The sequence below is a fragment of the Thunnus albacares genome, chromosome 21, assembly GCF_914725855.1.
Source record: "Thunnus albacares chromosome 21, fThuAlb1.1, whole genome shotgun sequence".
Taxonomy (NCBI): domain Eukaryota; kingdom Metazoa; phylum Chordata; class Actinopteri; order Scombriformes; family Scombridae; genus Thunnus; species Thunnus albacares.
Genome location: NC_058126.1, coordinates 7,614,959 through 7,638,123, shown reverse-complemented (window position 1 = coordinate 7,638,123; position 23,165 = coordinate 7,614,959). Strand labels below are relative to the sequence as shown.

General features: G+C 42.3%; 1 protein-coding gene across 3 annotated transcripts in view; it reads left to right on the top strand.

Moving 5' to 3' along the window:
* Window positions 1-23,165, top strand: part of LOC122972436 (rho GTPase-activating protein 21-like) — an 87,331-nt gene that overhangs the window by 52,951 nt on the left and 11,215 nt on the right. For 2 of the 3 annotated variants that reach the window (XM_044339543.1, XM_044339542.1), the window contains 9 exons: window positions 9,168-9,260; window positions 10,186-10,264; window positions 10,656-10,710; window positions 15,162-17,172; window positions 20,984-21,130; window positions 21,237-21,339; window positions 21,517-21,553; window positions 21,933-22,052; window positions 22,723-23,022. In XM_044339543.1, coding sequence (XP_044195478.1) covers window positions 9,168-9,260; window positions 10,186-10,264; window positions 10,656-10,710; window positions 15,162-17,172; window positions 20,984-21,130; window positions 21,237-21,339; window positions 21,517-21,553; window positions 21,933-22,052; window positions 22,723-23,022 — 2,945 coding nt within the window. Of the gene's footprint in view, window positions 1-9,167; window positions 9,261-10,185; window positions 10,265-10,655; window positions 10,711-14,122; window positions 14,395-15,161; window positions 17,173-20,983; window positions 21,131-21,236; window positions 21,340-21,516; window positions 21,554-21,932; window positions 22,053-22,722; window positions 23,023-23,165 lie in introns of those variants that run through there. The other variant, XM_044339544.1, reaches the window with a different exon arrangement.

Here is a 23,165-nt window from a genome sequence, read left to right as displayed (position 1 = left end):
TCCCGCACGCACTGACGTAGATACACAGATAAACAAACGCACAGTATGTAGGTGCATCGTGGAAACACGATGATGTTGCTTACTCAGCGTGCGTCTCAAGTATGGATCTGTTTATTTCCTTTCACAGCGGTTGTGTACATACCAAGCAGCTTTTATCCCAAATCTTCCTCTCTATCTCACTTCCTCTTCTTCCTCCCTCCCCTCTTCTGTCTCCATTTCTTTTTTCCCTGTATGTCCCGTCTCTCTCTTCAGTCGTGTATTTTAGCAAGTTGTCGAAGGGTAAAACCCGAGCGAAGCGTTTTGCGCTACGCTTATGAAGCTGCGATACCTCAGAGCAGCAAGAGAAGCAACATAAAAATGTTTCCATCTGTTCAAATATTTATTTTTCATTCAACGTGAAACACTTTTCTCTGCAGATACCAGCTTTATTTCTCCAACTCTTCTTTTCTTTTTTTTTTTTTTTTTTGTTCAGATTTTGGTTTGTTCCCATGAATTCTGCAGAGGGAAGGAAGCTCTAGCAAACAGAATTCCCCTTTATGCTCCAGCTGCCTTTTTAATACCCCACCTTCTTTAACAAAGCTGTGCACTAAATATTAGTGTTTGTTTTCTCTTTTTTCCCCTCTTGTCTTTCTTTTCTTGTATTCACATTCTTCCTCTCCCTGTCCACCTCTTTCTGTTTCCCCACTACAACTTTCTGACTTCTCAAAGCAACAGTTGGACATTTTGAGAAAAGAGAAAGAGCTAGATAAGAAGATCGATATCACTCTCAGATCAGTTCATTAAGGACACAGCTAGCAGCAGCTTAGCTTTGTATAAAGGCTGGAAACATGAAGAACTAGTACTAGCTTGGCTCTGTCTAAAGGTAAGTGAGGAAACTCCAGGAAGTTACTGTGTCTGGCCAAGAATAGTCCCCTAACATAACCCTCCAGTGCCTGAATCCACATTTTGTTGTCACACTTTGGTTTTTGTTCAGATTAAACAAACGAGGTATAACATGTTAATTAGTCAACTTCAGAGATGCTGATAGGGGGATTATGTTACTTTTAGACAGAGCCAGGCTAGCTGTTTCCCCTTGTTTCTAGTCTGCATGCTAAGCTAAGCTAACTGGCTACTGGTTGTAGCTTCATATTTACAAATATGAGAGTGGTTTCAATGTTCTCACCTAATTCTCTGAGAGACAGCGAGTCCAAAAAACCTTGAAGATGAAAAAACTAGTTACAGAACAGAAAACCTTCTTCCGGCACAAACTGTCTCTGACCCGATGAAGACCTTGTGAGATCGAAACCATCGCTGTTTTTACCAATATGCTCGACCAAATAAAGGCTTGTCATAGAACCCGTCTCCCTGTTCTGTCTAAGATTGTTTTTGTGTGACGTCTACTATTCCATTATGTTTGTTTCCATCAGGCCTTAAACTAAACTCACCAGATCTAGTTGTTTAAATATCTTCCTTTTGTCTCATTCTGGTGACTTGTATACAGAATAGTTATCTTCTGTGTTAGTAATTGTAAATCTGACAACTTGTTTATTTGTTATGACATACACCCACCCATCTAGGTTATCATTATCATTAAGTATTAATTCTTAACACCTGTTTTTAAAGGGGACATATCATGCTTTTTACAATTTTCTGTTATTTTTATGCTGTTATAATACCGGATGTCCATGTTAAACATTGTTAAAGTTCCAAAAATGGCTGTTTGTTGATAGCCTTTGTTGATAAGGTTGTTCTACGGGTTTTCACGTTGTCCACTCACACTTTGGAACGGATTCGGGTTCGAACATGTGCGGATATATTTGAGAAGTTTTCATTTTGAGTAAAGAACAAGAAAAAGAAGTGAAACCTTACCACTTCTGTTTATTGATGTAGCCTCCAGAACAGGAGAATCAGAACAGAGTGGGGGGGCCTTAAACAGACAGGAGCCAGTATAAGATAAATATGTTGTTTTCTGAACTGTAAATCATGTAAACATATTCCAGTAAAGCCTCAGAATAAAAAACATAGACCTGGAAATGCGCATAATACGTCCCCTTTAAGCAAATATCCAATTACATTTGGCTTCAAACAAATTTATAGAAGCAAGAGACACAGTTTTAGGATAAAGTCAGCCCATCTGTTTCCAGATGTCCAGATTTATAAGTGTCTGACAACATTATGGAAAGGATCTCTACAGAGAAAAAAAACCTTTTTTTTTTTTCTTTACCTTTCAGTCGATCCGGTCTGTTTGTTATCGTGTCTAACCGAGACTCGCTGGAGGAGAAGTATCGCTCTGAAATCTTGTGAGAGTTGGGTTGTTGCAGGAAGACGGCTAAATAACATTTCAGATAACACTGAGATACATAACAAAATCTTCCCTGCACTCTCCTCTCTCTAACACTCACTCATGTTTCCACCGTCGTCCTACAGTACAGCAGCAACTCGACTCTCACAAGATTTCAATCAGAAACTTTTGATAACGATGCGAAGTCGTCAGTGGCAACAACAAGCACTTTTAGAAGACGTGCACTGACGGGATTGCAATTACCCTAAAGGCTGTTTTTTGCGGCCGCTGGCTGAAGCGTTCTCACTCAGGACCAATTTCACAAACGATGGGAACATAGGGTCCAGGTTGAACAATCCAAAAATTTCCCTTTAAACCCCCCCCTGGGAGAATGTTTGGCTTGTTTTACAGAAAGAAAACAAAACATAAGATTTCTTTTTTTTTTTTTTTTTTTTTTTTTTGCTGTGTGGTCAGAGTAATGTCAGTACATATCCTCTTTCCCCTGGGTGGATTTTGGTATTTGAAATTCCTAGAGAAAAAAAAAAAAAAGTGATGGAAAGTACTACACCACCTTCCTGTTCTGTGGTGGAAAAAACACCAGATGTGTGTGTGTGTGTGTGTGTGTCTTTTTGTGTTTGTGTGTGTGTGTGTGTGTGTGTGTGTGTTGCAATGACGAGCGGTCAGATGAGTGGACAGATGTAGCAGCGGTGACAGGCATGTGTTTCTACATGGAAGTGACTTTGAAATGATCCCAGGCCTTCCGGGATTTAACCCCGCAGGGTGTTACAAGCACATATTTGGTCACACGTGACATTTTTTTTTTGCAGTTTGTACACCTTCTGTCCATGTTTTTATGTTTTATCTGTCTCTATTATTTCCTCTTTAGAGCCTGATCTGTCTTACTACATTTATATCACTATCTGTGAACATGGTAGCCTGTAAAGAACAAGACACTGTAGTACAGGAATGAAAAACAATAGATTTTTTTACCTTCAGGTCCGAAGCTTTTAACCACATCTCCTCCTCGGGGAGAAAACGTTTGCTCGGTTGTCATCACGTGACCCAAGTGTGGAATTTCAATCACAGGTGGTGGTGTGGGTGGAGATTGTATTGGATGCTTGTCTTTGTTCAGAAACGGTCTTTGGCATCAGTTATGAATGGAAGTTTCATTCATGGGTCACATGAGGACAACTGAGTCAACTCAACATCCGCTGAGACAGACTGGAGATACAGTCGAAAACGCAGTAAAAAAAAGCTAGTCGAGTTCAGATTTTTTTTGTTTTGGAAGTTCATGCTCGATTTAGAATAGTTTATTATAGCTCAGGGTTAGGGTTAGGGTAGTTTATAATGATGTTGTATCTTAACTTGCTGCTTTATTTTGTCACATGTGATAGTAAACAGAATATTTTGGGGGTTTTAAAGTGTTGGTCAGACAAAACAACCAATTTGAAGACATGAGCTCGGGCTTTAGGACAGTGTGATGGGCATTTTTCACTATTTTCAGACATTTTATATGCCAAACAAATAATGAAACTAACCATTAGTTGCAGCCCTTGTCGTATAATAAATGGGGAAACATATGGAATCAAAGGCGTGTTTGTAAAAGTAAAAGGTTTATTGTTATCACTTTGGCCTCAAAAGTCCAGTATCAGCCAGGCTTCTTCTGTCTGTGAAACACTTTATAATAACTGTTTAGTAAAGTGCTGCATGAAATATTTACTTACATGCAAGGACTAACTTCTAACTTGACACTGTTGGAGATGACAGGGGCTTTAAGGCGTATTGACATACCCTCCCCGCGGTGTGTGCTGAGGCTTCTGACATAAAGCCGCGGCTGTTTGCAAAGCGCAGCGATTACTGAAACGAGACCCGTCCATCTGAAACCGGCACCTTCGTACAAATGGTTTCGCCATCTGACACAATTTGTAAGGATGTGGGTTTGTAAAAGTGTCTGGAGGAGGTCAGGACGGAGGTACGCAGGTGTTTCAGCAGAGTTTTAAGTTTTCAAAGTAAAGTTGTGCTTGGAAGTAGTTTGTGTGTGAACCTGTACGCAGTCGGTGGTTCTTCATAGGACGGGGAGAAACAGACAGAGTTACAGTATTTATTTTCATCTGCCGTGTTCAAGCAATTCTTTTTCTTTGAGCAGAAGTATGACAATATAACATGCTGTGCTCTTGAAGGAAGTTTGGAGTTTAGGGATTTAGGCGAAATGGACTTGTGTTCTGACCCTCCCACACTCTGGGGGGACCTTCTTGTGCCAGGATCATGTGCCTCCCATTTTCATATTTCTCCTCTGGAGCAGACCTGACATAGATAACCATCTAAACACACACACACACACACACACACATGGTGTTTGAAGTGTTGGGAAAGTTGGAGGAAAAAACACCTCTTCCTCTGTGTGAGAACCAAGAACAAGCGACACATCTGCACAGGTTTTTGTGTGTTTTCGTATACTCGTACTTGTCCGTGTGGGCGCGGTACTTGTAAATGTGAGAGTGATACAAACGGTAAAGAACAGCGAGTTTGGACGGAGAGGTATTACGCCAGGGTTAATGCAGTCAGTGGGCAGCGGGCCCAGCCCTCTGTAGAATAACATTATCTAACCCAAAACAACGGGAGAGCGGGGATCTGGCCCACACAACCAGGCCCAGCTGTGCAGTCAGGGACCACAGCCAAACCAGAGCTCGTCCAGGCCAGAGAGCAGCGCTGACACCCAGCCACGGAGGTAGATGGTCATTCGCTGTACACCGCTAGATCGGATCAGATAGGGTTGTTTAAAATCCGCACTAAGGAGTAGAAATGTCTTGTATAACTAGACATGAGTTGAGACATTTTTCTGCTTTTCTGTGCCTGAAAATTCAAAAAATGTGGGAGAAGCCAACAAACTTTATATTTTTAGACTCAAATTTCAAACTCTGAAGATAGACAAAGTTTTTGGAATTGCACAGTTATCAATTAGGGCTGCAGCTAACTATTATTTCCATTATCTGTCTATAAATTGTCAGAAAATAGTGAAAAATGCCAACAATCCAACATCTAAAGATATTCAGTTTAATATGACAGAAAAGCTTAAATCATTTTATCTTAAAAAAATGACTAAAATGATGATTCATCTGTCCAAATAGTTGGTGATTAATGGTTGCAGCTCTATGATCAATATTTAGATTTTTGATTAAATATGAGGAGTCATGTGGGTTGTAGTCAGAGCTGCAATGAATAGTCAATGAATCATGTTGCTGATCAGCAGAAAAACCTCAACTGCAACTATTTTGATATTCTTTCAGTCTTTCATGCAAAAACGCCAAAAAATTCACTCAGATGTTGTTTTCTTTGCAATATATAATCTGAGAATCTAAGAGTTTTGGACTAATGGTTGCAGGAAACAAGACATTTAGGAACATTAGCTTTCGGCTCTGGTAAATTATGATATATTTTCTGACATTTATAAACAAAAAAGTCAACGACAAAATAATAGGCAGAAAAATTGGTTCTGAAAATAATCATTACAATCATTAAAACATTAGATTGGGGCCAGAATAAATTATTCTGGTTTATTTTAGGTGCTGAAGGGGATAAAATTCACCACATGAGTTCATGTAACTGGCTCAAACAACCACCACAACATAGTTTTTGTTAACCATAATATTGAGCCACATGTAGTTTGAACACAATGTACTTTAAGGCCAAGTTCTGCCTCAAACACGCTCTCGCTTACTAGTTGCACAAGCGTCCTCGTGGTGTAAAACCATATAAACATGCAGTATTGAGTGTTTCGTCCACTAGTAAAACGTTGCCCTCAGTACCACCCAAGAGAAGCTGCGGTTACTCAACTCTTAACTCTGTGTTTTGGAAACGGCCGAAAGTCATTTTGAAGCGGACTGATGTATTTCATTAATCCACGTAGTCGTTTATGCTTTGGTAAGACAGTTGGGAGCATTAAAAAATATCCAAAGCTTTAGATTTCCACATTTAATCCTGCTCATCCAGCTGCAGGCAGGGCACGGAAACTTCCAGTATCCAATTTGTACTGTAGAGTTGGAGCTGTATGAGATTGGCTCTGGATTGGGAATCTGCCCAGTACCCACACACACACACACACACACACAATCACACACAAACACACACACACTGAGGAAAGGCATAGATGTGGGGGGTCATTTGTTGACATCTGTATACTGTGTTAACATTGTCGCGCATGAATGCATCGGTCCAGTTTCTCAACATGTTATGTAATAAATGTGAAAAGGGGTTGCAATAGAGCCAGTTTTTATATGTCATGTTTTTTTTGTCATGTGATCGGCCACCCGGGCTTCCCAGTTAGATCATAACCAGCGAGAGCATGAATGGAAATACAGTGTTGCCCTTCACAAATCTCACACTGTTTCCCAGTAAGAGAGATAACAGACATTTGATGTGCTTTGCTGCCTTCTGCTGGATCAAAAACAAGCCTACAAGTCCTTGTTGACATCTCAGCTGACTCCACAGTGGGTTTAACAATGAATCAGCAGGTTTAAAAGCACAGATTTGCTGTTAAAGGGATCAAACCTCAGTTTTCAGAATAGTTTTTCAGACAGTTTTGGTGGTAATTACAGTGTTTCTGTAAGGTTTGAATAAGAGAATCAGAGTGTTTGACATCTATCAGTCACTTATCTTTTAAACACCCTTTAGAGATTGTGTTGCTGTTAGATCCTATTATACAGTTAATCTGTAAATTAAAACAATGTACCTTTACAAATGTTAATCCTTTGCAGTAACATTTTCAGCCACAGGAGGGAGCTAGCAGAGTGGTAAATAGACAGACTGGAGAAGGAAAAGGATATCTGAAGTGACATGCTTACTGTACAACAGCCCATACTGGAAACACTGGGATGTTTTCTGTCAATAAAAATGATCAGTGATAGTTTAATTAAATTTAAAAGCATAGAGTTTTTTTTTTTTTTACTTCAAAGCAGCTACAGGCAGGAAATAGTCCAGATTTTCGAGAAAATAGTTCAGGATTATAATATTCCTAGTAAACGCTGAGTAAAATGATGATTAAACACATTGAAGCCACGTCTGCTCCAGCAGTCCAGCTGTTCAGGATTCACCAGAACTAGCAGCAACTCTGAGTCATAACTGCTTGTGTCTGCTGTGTAAACACAAGATTGGGGATTCATGGGAAGACCCTGCGTCTGCATCCCCCCACACAAAACAACAGTAATGATGCTCTGATGTTGCAGTTTTGCTCTCTCTCACTGTCTCAGTCAGACTCAGTCGCTACACGTAATCACTGTTTTTAAATACACATTTTATGCATTTTAAAGAAGCTTTATATTGTCTCAGTTTGTCGGATTTTCTCTAGCTCGCCTCGTGTACTTCACACAACATGGCGCGTGCCGTCTCTTTTTCCACCACATGAAACCAAAGCCCCTCGTGGTTCACCTGCGTGTCGCTCTGTCAGCACACTGTGACCTCTCCTCGCTGCTCTGGAGCTCAGGACACATCTGACAGCGGAGTAGAGTCAGTTGAAGGATGAGACAGGAGGGACAGGGGACGAGATAGAGGGAGGAAAAGACTGATCCACGGTTCAGGGGATGTATGGATGTGTTTTGGGAAGAGGAAGGATTGGTTTTCTCGTGTCACCTGTTTCATAAACACCAGTTTTTGTCTTTTAATAACCAAACTACTGAAAAAAACAGTAGAAATCCTCTGCGTAGTAAGTCTACTTGTTATGATTGTGAATGGGTGCACACGCAAACTCTAGATCTAGCTGCATATATATAATTTCTATTTTTTTCTATTTTTTCAGCATTTTTTCATGTACTGGAAGAGCAAATAATAACTTTTCCTGTGTGCTTTATTCTGCTTGCTCATATAAGTGAATGTTTTCTACATGTGTTCAGAGAGGTGTAGGTATGTATTAGAGCTGCAGCGATTATTAACAATTAATTTCATGATCAGTTAACCTGCAGATTATTTTCTCAGTGAATTGTTTAGTCCATGAAATGTCAAAAAGAAGTGAAAAAGGCCTTTCACAACTTCCCAGAACTTCCCCAAAGTGATCTCTTTAAATAGCTATAATTTACTATCATGTACGATAAAATCCTCATATTTGAGTCAGTGGAATCAACACTCCCTCATGAGCAGCACTGGGCGACATCAGCAGGAAAAACTCCCCTTTAACGGGAAGAAAGCTCAAGCAGAACCGGACTCTAGTTGGGCGACCATCTGCCTTGACTGGTCGGGTTGAGAGAGAAAGAGAGTGGGAGGGAGGGGGAGAGAGACACAGAGAAGCATAATAACAATAATAACAATAACAATGATATAATAATAATAGAGATATGCGTAGTAACAATAATAGCAGGTGTGGAATTCGAGGCAGGACACTCACATGAGTGAAACCTGCACATAGTCGGTGTTTTAATGTTTCTGATTCCAGCTTCTCATGTGAATATTTTCTGCTTTTTTTAGTCTCTTATGACAGTTAACTGAGTATCTTTGTGTTGTGGACTGTTGGTCGGGACAAAACAAGACAATTGAGGAGGTCACCTTGAGCTCTGGGAAACAGTGATCGACTTTTCACCATTTCCTGACATTTTATAGACCAAACAACTAATCGATTGCAGCTTTACTTTACTATGCATACAACTGTTTTCTGTAGATAGAGCATGTAAATAAGACATATTTCAGCCTCAAGTTGCCTTTTTTTTGTTATTCAAAGCCAAGAAAATCCTTTAATCAATATACATCAAAGTGAGAAACATCCCCGTACAGTCTCATACATATCACAGTTAAAATATACTGCAGTGTTGCAGCATTTGTAACATTGTCTCAGCCGTTCTAGTGCAATACAGCCTCATTCTTGCTCTTCCTCACCGTGTGACCAATCGCCTGTGTGCATGCGCGCTCTCTCTCTCGTTGCCAGGGAGACAGAGGAACCGTCTGGAGCCAATGGACACCATTTTCGTCAAGCAAGTGAAGGAGGGAGGCCCCGCCCACGGAGCTGGACTCTGTACAGGTACACACACACACACACACACACACACACACGTGACACACACACACAGATAAGACCGCTGCACCCCTTCTGATAAACCGATAGATCTTATGATTAACTCTGCCTGTCTCACATCTGACCTTTAAAAAGCGACATCCGATGCCAAGATTTCTTCACGTCTGTAGGTAATTCCACTTCCTTGTAACACGCCAGGCAAAACAGATACAAGTTACAAAATAACAGATGGCTCCTTTGTGGGAGGTTGAACAAAGTGTAATATGCACACTGTTATTCCAACCTGCCCGTGATTTTGTTTTTCCAAGTCTCCCTCTTTGTTTCTTTACTTATTAGTATGTGAATCATTTCTAATTTTAAAGCAGCAAGGATAAAAATACTTGGAACAAACTCCCACCTGGTGAAAAAACCAACCTGCCTCTTGTGAATTTCCCCGAAACTGAGGTGAAAACCGAAGCTTTGTGCAACGTACTGTCAGCATTATTGCCAGGTTAGCACTCTGTATTACAGGAAATGTTAAGTGGCCTGGACAAGCCCTCTAAGCTGTCTCCTTTTATCTGTTCTCGCTCCTCTCCTGGGACAAGACCGTACACTGTTTTCCCACAATTATCTAGTTTCTCTCCTAAACTCACCTCGCCTCTCTTCCTGTAAGTTATTCGGGGAAAACTTGAATGAAGACGCCTACACGGGGCCTTTCAAATAAACAAGTATTGGTATTACTTATTCCACTTTGATCTAAACACAGATATGTGTTTGTGCTGGAAGCTCCAAAGTGGTTTTCTTGGTCAATAAACTTATTGACTGGACTCCAGATTCCTTGTTTTTTGGTACAGCTGGGTGCAGAAACACAGTCGTGCAGAGTTGATTTGTCATGTCGCTGTTAGAAGTTAACAACAGAGGTGTGTGTTTTTTATTCTCTCATTCTGCGCAGGGGATCGGATAGTGAAGGTCAACGGAGAGAGCATCATCGGAAAGACCTACTCGCAGGTCATAGCCTTGATCCAAAACAGGTGAGACCCCGCGCCAGCTTTCCACGTTTTAATTTCATGCTTCATTTTTAGAAAAATATGCTAAAGGGGTGGGGTGCAAAAAGTCCTAACTGATTTAGACCCGAATGCCCCGAGATTTCATCTAATCTCTTCCCTGCCGACTCTCCTAATAACACCGTAATGGAGACAGAGTCATTAGAGGAGTGTGAGCCATTGTGAAACTCTTTAGGAGCAAACACATTCAGTTTCCTTATCAGTGACGAGCACACATGTAACAGTATTTCACGCTCCATTACACCGCAGCTATTTAGTGTTCTGATGATATTTTATACAGTAAAGGTCCAGTGTTACCAACAGTTTCTCTTTCTCTCTCTCTCTCTCTCTTCTTCTCTGCCACCGTTTTATCCATTAGTGATGCCTCACTGGAACTCTGTGTGATGCCAAAGGATGAGGACATTTTGCAGCTGGTAAGCAGTCATTTGTCAGTAAATATTGCAAGCGCTCTCAAAAATGCATTTTTTTTTTTTTTATTATTCTTCAAAGCAAACCACACAGTCATTTTTGGTTTTAATAGTGGAGGAGTAGCCTTTTAAGTCTTATCGGAATTAATAATGTCTTTTATCAACGTAGCCAAAAATGGCTTATCTAGGGCTGTATCTTGTTTATTTAACCCATATGTGAGTAGGCGATTGGAAAATTAATAAATTGTGTTTTTTAGGGGGAGTTTTCTCTGTGAACATCAGTTTATCCTCGCAGTGTTTCTGGCTGTACTGCAGGTTGTCAGATATGCTTGGTGAGCACAGGTTTCAGTTTTCCACCGTGTAAACAAATCTAGCAACTTCACTGTGAAGACTTAAGGATGCTGTGTTCAGTCACTGCACCCGGCTGCACGCGACGCCACCTAAAACCCACAAATTCACACTTTTACACTTCTCTTTATGGACGGGTTAAACAAACAAGGTGCAGCATGTTAGTTTATCAGCTTTAGTGATGTCAGACGGAGCCAGGCTAGCTGTTTCCAGTCTTTATGCTAAGCTAAGCTAAACACAACACATCATGAGTCCAGTTTTGCTCTTATTGCACAGACATGATTAGAGCTTAGTCACTTAATCAATTAGTCGATTGACAGAAAGTTAATATGCAACTATTTTGATAATCGAGTAATCGTTTTAGTCATTTTTTAAAGCAAAAATAACAAATATTTGCTGGTTTCAGCCCCTCAGATGTGATAATATTGTGTTTTTCTTTTGTAATACACGATAGGAAACTGAACTGAGACTGTTGGTCAAAACAAGTCCTCTCAAGGCGTCACCTTCGAGTTATTTTTCACTATTTTCTGAAATTTCATAGACCAAATAATTAATCGAGGAAATCGTCGGCAGATGAATCGATAATGAAAATAAACGTCGGTTGCAGCCCTCAGATATGAGCTTGATTGAGGTTTATTTTCTGAACACGCTCTTGGAAAGAAAGCACATAAGCATATTTGCCCAAGTGTGGAACTATTTTTTTCCCCTAGTAGGCCAGACAACTTCCTAGTCTGCCTCCTTAACAGAGACGGAGAAAAAGTGTTGCTTCACTTTGCAGATGAGCTGCTCACGGACTAGTCTGTGTGAATCATAAACAGTTCATTGGGCTTAGAAAACAGCAGACACCTACTTAATCATTGAGATCTGAAACAAAGTCTCAACATGACTAATGGATACAGAGGCTGTCAAGTCCTTTTTTTTTTCTAATCCTGACTATTGAAACTGGCCTTGATCATCTAAACTAGTGTGTGGGGGGGGGCTCACTGCCAAAAATGTGAACTTCTACAGGCAGTGAAAATAACCGAGGCACAGACCCAGACTTCATGCCACAGCTCCACAGCCCCTCTGTCTGTCACACCGATGAGCTCAGCGATGCAAACAACCGGCCCACGCCATCAGTCAGGGTCCAGAGCTCCACAGACGATAAAACAGCGCCAGACCACGTCAAAACCAGTTGCCACACGTTATTCACCTCTGTTTGGAAATTCTCTGCCGAAGCAGAGAAGTGAGTCAGATCCCACTGTGTTGCTAAATTCCACACATAGCTAGTTCGCTGGGGCTGCAGCTCACGAAAAACCACAGAAACTTGCTTTTGGCATTTTGGAATGAGTCTTGAGTGCTCACAAGGCTGACGGCTTTCAAAAGCAGCAATTAGCTCTTCCTTCCCCAAAGTTGATTTCAGTTAGATTTTCCAGCTGGAGATTGTTTTTTTTGTTTTACAGTTGTTAAGAATCTGACTGGCTGCGAGACAGATTCATGGGTTCAAACTATTCCGTGATGCAATACGTGTCTGAATATGTGCATCAAAGTGGAATTGAGGATAGTAGAGATGTGATTTCACTGACAAATGTTGTGTCACATAATCCATATCTGTCAAAATCCAGATTCCTGCTCTGTTTGAACATTTTTATACACAATTATCTCTTTTTATCCGCTTCATAGATGAAGAAAAGTGAGAATATTTTGGTTTTACTGCTCATTCTCCCTTGAGAATGTGTAAACAAATGAAATTATTCCTGCAGAGTTCAAAATGAAACACTTTTATTAATATTGGTTGATAAGTGTGAACGGAGGCATGCAATGACACGGTCATAAACACAGTGTTTCAGTTTCTGTACATGTGTTCATGTTTGTGTGTTGTTGTTTTTTTTTTGCTTCGGGAGACATCGAGCCCACAAACTACCAGAGGGAGTGCAGCTGCAGTCAGCTGACTGCTCTCAGTACACTGTATATTTACAGGAGCGGGCGAGGGAGGAAGCTTGTGCAGATCAGGCGAGCGTGCTGTTATGCTCACTCTAAAGTGAACATAAGATAGAGCAGCGTTTGACACAGATGAGGGCAACGCTGACAGAGAGGAGTGTGCAAGTGTTATTGAAATGCTTGAGAAACCAGAGAGGGGGAGGTACCAAAATGAACAGGTGAGAGTGACAGAGCGAAGGAGAGAAATGCTGACTATGTAGAGAGAGAGAGAGAGAGAGAGAGAAAGCCAGCAGCATACATTTGACAATGTATTCTGACAGCAGCTGGGGCGTAGCTAGAGGTAGATGAGGAGGAAGAGGAGGAAATCATGATGAGCAGCAACACAGGAAGCTGTTCAGCTCTTAGAAGGACGCTGCTGAAGTTCTCCTCTGTTCTTTCTTTTATTCCCTCTATTCCGACTTCTGTGATGCCTCTGTTCAGCGTTCCCACAGCGGGATGTATTTTTAGCCTGTGCTAAAGTGAGAGAAGTTGCCTGTCTCACCTACATCGGTGGCGTTGTACGTCTCATTTCTTTATTCTCACCTGTTTTACTTGTCTTTATTCCCTGTTTTTTCTCTCTCTGCTTGCCCTTCTTTAACATGTGGACTGCAGTTTTCCAGGGATATCACTGCTCTGGTAAGAAGGGAAACTATACTAACTAATCTCTTTCCTTTTACATTCTGTTTCTTGTCGGCATCATTGTGACGCATCGAAGTTGTTTTTGCACATCTTGAAGTTGGCAAATCCCTTAAATCCCCAAACATAGTTACTTCCTTTGCGGTTTGCCGTATGCAAGTCATATGTTTTATTTTTTCCTTACTGGTGGGTGGATGGGAAGATGACTGTATACATGGGGTGGAAAAGCTTAGAAGGTACTTAAAACTTGTTGGTCTGTACTTTCCAGTACAGTTTCTATTTAGCTGTATGCCTTATGCAAATCAAGAGGGAGGCGCCAATCAGCAGACCTGCCGCTGCTGCTGCTGCTGCTGCTGCTGCTGCTGCTGCTGCTAGTGCAGTTGTAACCTGACACCTTAGGTAGAGCGCTATCGATTTAAGTCCAACACCACAACTCTCTCCTTTTCATTTTCTCAAGAGCTTGTGTGTTGAAAGGATGAGGAAACACAGGGCAGTCAATATGCAACCAGGAGTTTTCTGTGAAGCCGTCCGTGTGGATCCTTCACCGGAGAGCGAGTAGGGTTATTACTAGCTAAGATAAGTGTTTTTCTACCAGGTTTTTAATCAAGGAAAATATCATAGTTGCGACAGTAACAGTGGAGTTTTGGAGCCATGCTGACAGAAGTAGCGTTAGTTGCCAACGGCAGACAGAGGCGTCCCCCGTTCACCCTGTCTTCATGCCTCAGGGCACACTCTCCGGTACCAAAGGTGGGTAAACCCCTGCCAGTTTAATCCTCACTCCTGGCTCCACGGGTTTATTCTGGACTTTCCAGCCTTCTCTCTCTACTTTATTTGCCTCCCTGCTTGTCCCTTTTTTTTCCCCCCTCTCCTGTTGAATCATGTCGTAATTGTAATATTTGTTTGCCGTTTCCTTGGAAAAGATTGTTAATAGAGTTGTGTTTAGTTTTGGGAAATCATACTGGAACACTGTGTCTACTTTTAGCATACTGTTGTTTTATTGTTATGCGCAGGCTGATTCCAGCTGCTCATCTGTCATTTACAGTTCTTTGAGGGAATGCAGTGACAGTGTTTGTCTTGCTGATAATCTCATCAGCTCACACAAAGACTTGTCAATGAAGGACACCAGAGATTACCACTGTTTCACTACTTTCAAAACCATATTGCCACAATGCAGTTGAGGTTTTTCAGAATCATAAGAGTGATAGTTGTAATGGTGGAGGCAGTACATGTATACTGTGTTTAGATATTCATTTACAGTGATAAATGGATATCTAAATAGTCGTCTTCTTCCTTGCTATTTTCAGCATTGCATTTGCAGCAGTTGTTTTTATTGTTGAAGTCTGACATGAAATTTCACAGTAGCTCTGAAGCGCTGCCTGTTCCATACATGTCTTTTTAGAAATGTACTTTGTCCCTGGTTGCGTGTGATGCTCTCGCGGGGTTTATTGTGATCTATTTTAGCGCCCCAACCTCTGAGCAAACGAAGTGACATAATATCCTATAATCTCTTGCAGGCGTATTCCCAGGATGCATACCTCAAAGGAAATGAGGCGTACAGCGGAAATGCCCAGAACATCCCAGAGCCCCCTCCCATATGCTACCCTCGGATAGAAGTCAAGGCCGCGGGCATGGCCCAGGCATCAGAGCCCGCCACAGTCAGTGAGACCCCCCGAGGGCCGGCTCAGGGACCAGGAAGACGTGGGGGGGCGACAGAAAAGAGCTACCGGGTGGAAATCCCTGTTCCACCGTCTCCTCCACCCCAACAGACGTCAAAGTCTCAGACAGTGGTGTGCGTCTGTAATGACAATGTGAGGACAGTAGCCATGCCCCCTGATCCAGTTGACAGGGGGTCCCGCTTGGCTCGGGCTGGCCCCAGCCACAGGACAGAGGAGAACCGGCACAGTCCTCAAGCGGACCCAGGATCAGCTAGACCCAGACCCCTTATTCCCTCAGTACCTGGGGGCGCACAGTTGCAGTATCCCTCTTCCCGCACCACAGAGACCCCTGTGTACTCCCCTTCCTCAACTTCTAGACCCGGCCCAATCTATCCCGACACCTTAACCCCACCTGTACGGACACCTCTCACTCCTGCCTCACCGGACACATTCTCTACTGCCGTCTCCCCCAACGCCAACCACTACTCACCCTCCCCAACAGCCCCCTCCACCTCTCCACACCAGAACATTGACTGGAGAAACTACACCACCTATAAGGACTACATAGACGCCAAGAGGCTGCACACTTACGGCTGCCGCACCATCCAGGAGCGCTTGGACAGCTTGCGTGCCGCCGCCAGCTCCAGTTCTGCCTACACCCAGCAACGTATAACGCCTCCTCCTAGTACCAGTCAGAGAGGGGTGCTGGGTTCTCAGGTCAGACGGAGGAGCTCCTCCAATGACCGTGGGGTGGATGCGCTTAGCCAGGATATTGCCGCGATAACTCCATTACGAAGTGCCTCTCAGGAGAGGCTCGGAGGTGGGGCGGAGAGGACGATACCAACCAGGAACTGGCCTCGGAGCGCTTCCCAGGATGCTCTGCCTTTCTCCACCCCTACAGGGATCGCCAAACCTCGGGCGCGGTCTTGCGACTACCTGGGCCACCATCCTGGAGAGCTGGGTGGTGTCGTCTCTGGAGACAGGGTAGGGTTGGAAGACAGCCTGATGCTGTGCCGGGGAGAGGAAGCTAGAGCCAGCAGGCAGGGATCAGGCCTGAGAGCTTTACCTCATCTGAACAGGAGTCTCACTGGACAGGGGGAAGAAGGGCGAGGAATGTCTAACTCACCTTTAGCTGCTCCTGTGTTTACTAAAGGTACGACAGATTCTGCACAACCATTAAGGACAGATGGTGTCATTGTGAGACCCTCACGTCTGCCCGTCAAAAACTCCATCTCAGACCCCTCACCTGCCTTATCCACCACTAAAACCACAGACCCTCTTAAAGACCAAAGAGCTAACATCATCGGCAACCACCTGGGCTACGCCTCTCCTCTGCATCTGCAGCTCAGGGGCAGAGCTGACAGTCTGAAAATGGAGAGCAGGTCGGAGGCTGGGTTGGCAGCCAGGTCCTCTTCTTGCTCTGGCCCCTCCTCTAAACTGCCCGTGCAGAGACAACTACAAAGCGGAGTTGCTCCCTCTTCTTCTGGTTCCTCCACCACTAATGGAGCTACGACCCAAAAGCCAAAAGTCAAAGAAACCTCCATTTCCGCCAACACCCCAGTACGGACTAATGGGGGTCTTGCAGAGGGCGTAGAAGGACCTGATGCAACAGTAGTGGTCCTAAGAAGGGATAAAAACTCTGCATCCCTTCACGTTCGACCTCCATCATACGTTCTAGCCGTCAATGACAACCAAGGAGGAGTGACTCATATGTCACCACCATTGGTGAAGGCAGGCTCCGCAGACGGAGCGATGTGCTGGATATCGAATGACAGCTGTAGGGACGTGCATCTAAAGAGGCTGGGAGACACACGGCAAAAATCTGGCTCCGACAACTTGGATGACTCCCTGGATTCCATCCCCTTCATAGGTAAGACTAATCTCTGCACGACCTTTGAACCTTTTCCTGTTTCTATAGCAATAACAGGGGAGGGTCCTATGAAAAATGTTGTTGTGTGAGGGGATAAAGCATGTTTATGCATGAAAGCATTGTTGTCTCTTTAGGCATTGAGATAAACATTTGCACCTTAATGCATATTTACTGTGGCTGGATATGAATGTTTTGACATACAGTTGGGGCTCGGTATCAAATATAGCAGTACCATAAACCCTGATAACAAAGGTTGGCATTAAGTACTTGCATAGATTCTTCATCTGATTTCCTTATCTACATCAGGAAATACTTTGTCTATTTTATTTAGGGAAATTCCCCGTTTATAGCTTCTTGTGCTTAGATAACAATAACTGCTGATGCATTGAGAAATTTTAAATGAAAACATTTATATTCCTCAAACTAATACATTAAAAAGAAAAGAGTATCCTAGTGGCACCGATATTGAAGTTTCCCATAAGATATCCAGTTCTATATACAGTGAATGTACATGACCAGTGGGTGTTATTTCCAATTGTTAAATATTATTTCCATCATGAAATTCTATTGAGGGGTTTTACATGCTCTAATAGCTTTAGCATATGAGAGGGTAACTTAGCTGAAATTGCAAAGGCGGGTGTGTGTCTGTGTGTACTGTATGTATAGCATGTTGGAGGCAGTTAGACATCCAATCATCCATCATCTAGTATTACTTACAGTATGTAGGGGACGTGTGGGACGTCCTCCTGATCTGTGGACACTTAAAGGGGCATTTCACAGATTTTAAACAGTTGTATAATGTCTTCTGTGGCTCTGGAGGAGTTTTGTCAAGTGGGGGGAAAAAAAACTCAACCTGGGCTTGAAAATAAATTAAATTTTAATGGATATTTCAGCTTGTGTTGTGAACTTGGATCCTAGAGTTTGAAATACATGAGCACCAGGTAGGGAGGGTCTAATGAAATATGCTATTGGTTGCACTATGGGAAATGTAGGATCCAGTGTCTGGAGTTTGACTAAAAGTTAGGATATCTTACCCTCTGCTGCTTTTATTTTGACCATTCTTTGTATGATCAGTTGCTGCTAAGTCTCCCTACATTATAGAAGTGCAATGCTAATTTGCTGGAGTGCCCCTTTAACAAAAAAAAAAAAGCATCTTTCCCCTTCTGGCACTTGTGCATTCAATCATAAAAATGCATTGAAAATCAAGTGTAAGCGCGTCCATTGTTGCCCTGCTAATCAAACTACAAGGGGATCTATTCATGAATATACTGCGGATCATCAGAGGTAACGATGGTGTCATCTGTCTGGGTATTTCCCTGAGAAAATATGACGAAGACGCTTATTAGAATAAAAATCAACAAGCTATGAAACGGCTTGTTCAAGGTCATTTAATGCATACTGTACATGACGCAAGTTACAGCCACAACAGACTCGTTATATATAGAGAGATATTTAAACTGTATTAGTTCCTGGTGACATTTTGAACTCTAGGATGACATCGTGTCAGGTGTGTGATTACGTGACATTGTACTGTAGGCAACCATGACGTATTTAACCCACAGAAACATACAGTCATTAGATACACACACATTCACACAGAGCTGCTCTCCAACTCAATACCCCCACCGCCCGCCCCACTCCCTCAAATGTCTCATATATCCACCAGTGTTCAGAGCTGTACAGCAAGAGAAACTTAAGAACATTGTCCTAATGGACTGTGACATAACAGAAAAAAAATAAGAGCATTCCTGCAGAAATCTGCTTCAATTAGATTTCATATTACAGTTCCAAACAATAAGTGGAACAACTGCTGTACATTAAGTGTCTGCCAAACATTTTATACTGGGAAGAGAACACAACTGGCATTGTTGAAGTACATGCAAGATGTCACGTCCCCGTCTTTATGATGAGGAGGAATTCTTGCATTTTTTAAGTGGCTTTTTTTTTGTTTTTTTCCACATCTGAGCCGACTTATCAACTGACATAAACCTAACAAGCTTGAACTCGACCGTACATCCTCGTTGATGTCTTCACTGGTGACTCATTACTAACCAATCAGAGCAGCTTTTGTGTTTCTCAGTTCCCCAGAACCTTTATTGGATAAACTTTTCCGGCACTGCTTTCCAGTGTATACACACACACACACACACACACACCCTCCTCAGCTCTCACTTTTTGTTTATCTGTATCTAAATGTAGGTTAGATTAGATTTAGATCTTACCACTTCCCATTAATCTGTGGTTAAGGCCAGTAATCTTTTCTGTCCTTTTTTCATATTGATTATGTATGATAGCTGAAGTTTTATATGGGTCAGAATGCAATCTTCAACATCAAATGGGTGATTAAGTGTATTTCCAGTATAGTTGTGGTGTCAGACAGTTTTCCCAGCAACAGCGATGGAGTGTTACAAACAAATGATTCAAAGAAATAGGACTCGGCCTGGCTCGGCAACATTTTGTTTTTGAGGTTTTTGAGAGGGGGGGGGGGTACTTTGTACACAACTAACAAGCAGGTCAGATGTTTCATATTAAGTTGTGCCATTGAGAGAAAAGGTTTTGCATCAGTGCTTTGGCATCTTGAGGAATTTAATCTTTTCGATCTTTTTCCCTTTTTATTCTTTTGGCCCTGTACTGGGAAATGAAAGTGAATGTGGGGTTTTTCATAAAGTTAAGTAAATATTTCCTGAGATTAATTTGTAAAACCATAATACAAAGAAGGTATTGCATCGCACAACAACAAGAACGAAGTACCGCGTCCAGCTCTCGCTCTACTTTATTCAGGGACACCGTGTTAACTAGTGCCACATTTGGTCTCACCTGTGCACCTGCATCATCACAGTCGCTAGATATGATTCATCGCACGCCTCTCTTCATTTGTTTTTAGGGCTCGCCTTCTTCGCTGATATTGCATATCAGACGTTACGACACAAGCTCGTCTGCGATGATGTAATGTTAGCTAGATGACTGTTCTACGTATGTTTATTTAAAAGGAAAGGTGTGTAGCAGTTCATGAGAACAGAAGAACCTATCGACTGGCTGACTGCGTCTCTGTCTGCATCACTTTTCTTTCGCCCCATCAGCTGTTATCAAAGCCTTTTATTGCTTTCTGCTGAAATGTTTATCCAAGTGAAGATAGCGGCGATGAATTGGGCGTTGTTTTTGATTCTTACATTTACAATGTGATATTTTATTAACAGCTGACTTAAAGGGGACATGACATGCTTTTTGTGATTTGTCTGTCATTTATATACCGTTATAATGTCGGATGTCTGTTAAAAATGTGTGTAAAAACGCTTCCTGCAAGTCATAAGCCTGGGCTGCATCCTGTTTGCGATGTTACTTCTACTTCCTGATGATGTCAGATTGCTCAAGCTTGCCCATAAATGGCCGTCCGCTCAATATTTCAGATCGGATTTGGGCTCAAACATGTATGGATGTATGTGAGAAGTTTCCAGTTTGAGTAAAGAATAAGAAAAAGAAGTGAAAGCCTACTACTATAGTTTATTTACGCAGCCTCCCGAGCCGCCGGAAGTCGGCCCAGAGTTGGCTCAACGAGGGCCTTAAAGAGACAGGAGCTTAAAACAGCCTGTTTCAGACAGTATCAGATTAATAAAGTGTTTCTTTTAACTGTAAATAATGCAAAACTATTCCCGTAGTGCCCCAGAATAAAAATACAGACCTGGAAACATGCATGATACGTCCCTTTTAAGGCCAAAGTTATTCATCCTCTCATCCTTTTAATCACAATTCTAACCCAAAATATAAAGCGTTCTCCTACTTTGTACCTAAATTCTTCTGTTTCTGTCCTCAGATGAACCATCTAGTCCCGGTACTGACCAGGAGAGCGCACACATTCCTGCCTCAGCTGTGATATCTGGAGCACCCATCATCACCACCAGCCCACCCAGCCCCCCTTCTCCGTCCCCTCTCATCCGACGCCAGCTGTCTCATGACCAAGGTTTGTGTTTTTTTTTCATATTATGGCAGATAAATGAGTCAATTACTGAATTTAACATTACAGGTGATGGACAGTTTCAAATAATTATATGACCCTCTCTTAATAGATTCTCTCCGTCTCACAATTGTTGAGTCAGATTCTGGTACTAAAACTGAGCGGTCCAAGTCCTACGACGAAGGTCTGGATAACTACCGGGAAGAAAGCAGAGGGTAGGTTGTACCCACAGCGGTGTCATCGCAGTGGAAGTATAAAAGACTGCTCAGGGCAAAAAAAAAAGCACATAAAACCCTTTATATCCACTTTTTGGGATAAAATAATGGATATATCAGCTCCTTTTTGCTCTCTCTCTCTTTCAGTACTGTAATATTTTTATCTCTTTCCTTCAGGAGGTCCTTAATACCTGGTCTGAAAAGTCTCCAGAAGGTGAGTACTATCTGCATCTTTAATCAAACATGAGTATACTTGCCAGCTCAGTACCAGCTGTGCACACCTGCTATATGACTGGTTTATCTGCATTTCCTGCTTTGAGGTTTATCAGCTCATTAGTTCACACCCAGAAGATAAAAGTCCTCCTATTGACATTTGAATATATTATGGAAAATTCAAACAGCTGTAAAAGGAACAGCTTATATTTTAACAAACAAAATCAGTCTTTTTGGTTAATGATTGATTTTTAGGGTGTAGTTTGCATAATTAGCTCTCCTACTGCGCCAATAGTCACACATCTCAGCATGTATTTAGGAAACTCTTTTACGTTTCTAAGTGTTTTCTAAGCTTCATGTCATTTTCTGATGCGCCACAGGCTGTTGACAGGTCGTCAGAAGATTCAGGGTCCAGGAGAGATTCTTCATCGGATGTCTTCTGTGACGCCACCAAGGAAGGTTTGCTGCATTTCAAGCAGCTTAACACAGACAAGGGCAAGGTGTGTAGTGTCTAAAAAAACATCATATAACTCAAACATGCACACACGTAAACATGTTTGTATCCCCCGTAGCCTGACAGATACTGTATTTATGAGGCAGATAATGACCTTGACATTTGGAAGTTAATGATAAAACGATATAGTGGCCGATATTAATTATTTTGATATGAACAACAATCTTGATTCGGATCCCTTTGATTTGTGTTTTTGCAAACTTTGCAATGGTGACACTGTTTTTAAATGTCCTGAAATCTAATTTGGCATTCATGTCCAGTAATTCCTTGTTACTTATTAGCCAACACATACACCAATACAATACAAAGAGCTACAATATCAGCAGATTTATCAGTCGAGCTCTATTTCACTCACATAAATAAGGAAGCATTATGTGACCTACTGTCTAACTTGGTTTCTAAACATTAGCAGGGCTGCCCTTGTTTTGCAGAGTGTATCCACTTACATTTGTTTTATTTCCTCCTGAATGTTTCACTTGTGTGACCAGTCTGACCTTGTTGTACGAGGTCTTCTATCGTCCCCGAGGCAGTGATTATGTGTTATGATGGCAACAATAGAAAACGTTTCTGACCTGACTGAGAAAAAAAAAGAGTTAATTCCTTCTATTTTTGTTTTTGCAAAACTCACCTCCTTTCTCGTGACCTATTTTCCGCAGCGCGTCGGAGGCGGTATGCGCCCCTGGAAACAGATGTACGCCGTGTTGCGAGGCCACTACCTCTGCCTGTATAAAGACAAAAAGGAGGGGCAGGCTCACGCCAACTGTCAAGCGGTAGACGAACCCCTGCCAATCAGCATCAAGGCCTGTCTGATCGACATCTCCTACAGCGACACCAAGCGAAAGAACGTGCTGCGGCTCACGACGTCGGACTGCGAGTATCTGTTCCAGGCTGAGGACCGAGAGGACATGCTGGCCTGGATCAGAGTCATACAGGAGAACAGCAACCTGGATGAGGAGGTTAGAAGGCACAAGACATTGAGCCCCATCACCTACTATATAACAGTCTATTGTCTATTTAACTGACGGTCGTGTCCTCTCGGCCTCCTCACGTTTAAGTCATGGCCCACTTTGCTTCACTGAGATGTTTTTTCAACTTCATG